The 641-nt window shown below is 52.6% G+C and overlaps 1 protein-coding gene across 1 annotated transcript; it reads left to right on the top strand.

The window, feature by feature from the left end:
• The first annotated feature begins 6 nt into the window (after positions 1-6).
• LOC113745445 (trifunctional purine biosynthetic protein adenosine-3-like) lies at positions 7-641 on the top strand. Its single transcript, XM_027276990.1, has 3 exons — positions 7-120; positions 207-322; positions 400-641. Exons 1-3 carry the CDS (start codon positions 81-83, stop codon positions 592-594), a joined length of 351 nt encoding a protein of 116 aa, XP_027132791.1. The 5' UTR covers positions 7-80; the 3' UTR covers positions 595-641.

Here is a 641-nt window from a genome sequence, read left to right as displayed (position 1 = left end):
GCAGCCGAGCTGAGTTCGACGGCACTATCGATCGCGTGCTGGAGGAGTTTGGGGTGGAGCTGGTGTGTCTGGCTGGATTCATGAGGATCCTCACGGGGACGTTTGTCAAGAAATGGAACGGTGTGTGAATCCTAACCGTGTTCACCATCTGATGGGTCAAATTACGTTTTTTTTTTTTTTAATCTGCTTGTTTTTTAACGTCACAGGAAAGCTGCTGAACATCCACCCATCTCTGCTGCCCTCGTTCAAGGGCGTGAACGCCCAGAAGCAGGCTCTGCAGGCTGGGGTGCGGGTTGCAGGCTGCACAGTCCACTTCGTAGCAGTAAGTGTGACATGAGCTGAAATATTATTTTATTTAAACTGAACAATTCACACATTTGTTTTGTTCTCTGTGTTCAGGAAGAGGTGGACGCCGGCGCCATCATCGTGCAGGAGGTGGTGCCGGTGCTGGGCGGCGACACGGAGGAGAGCCTGTCGGACAGGATCAGAGAAGCCGAGCACCGAGCCTTCCCCGCCGCCATGGAGCTGGTTGCGAGCAGTGACGTCGGCCTGGGAGACAACGGACGCGTCACATGGAAGTCGAAGACACACTAACAAAGCAGAAAACACATTTACTATCACCCTGTAGAGTTTGGTAGATA

The sequence above is a fragment of the Larimichthys crocea genome, unplaced genomic scaffold (assembly GCF_000972845.2).
Source record: "Larimichthys crocea isolate SSNF unplaced genomic scaffold, L_crocea_2.0 scaffold76312, whole genome shotgun sequence".
NCBI classification, from domain to species: Eukaryota; Metazoa; Chordata; class Actinopteri; family Sciaenidae; genus Larimichthys; species Larimichthys crocea.
Note: the sequence above shows the minus strand (reverse complement) of the source record. Positions and strands in the feature narration are given on the sequence as shown.

Coding starts and splice junctions, on each gene's coding strand:
- LOC113745445 (XM_027276990.1), top strand. CDS start 81: ATGAGGATCCTCACGGGGACGTTTGTCAAGAAATGGAACG. Junction 121..206: donor GTTTGTCAAGAAATGGAACG/GTGTGTGAATCC, acceptor TTAACGTCACAG/GAAAGCTGCTGAACATCCAC. Junction 323..399: donor GCACAGTCCACTTCGTAGCA/GTAAGTGTGACA, acceptor CTCTGTGTTCAG/GAAGAGGTGGACGCCGGCGC.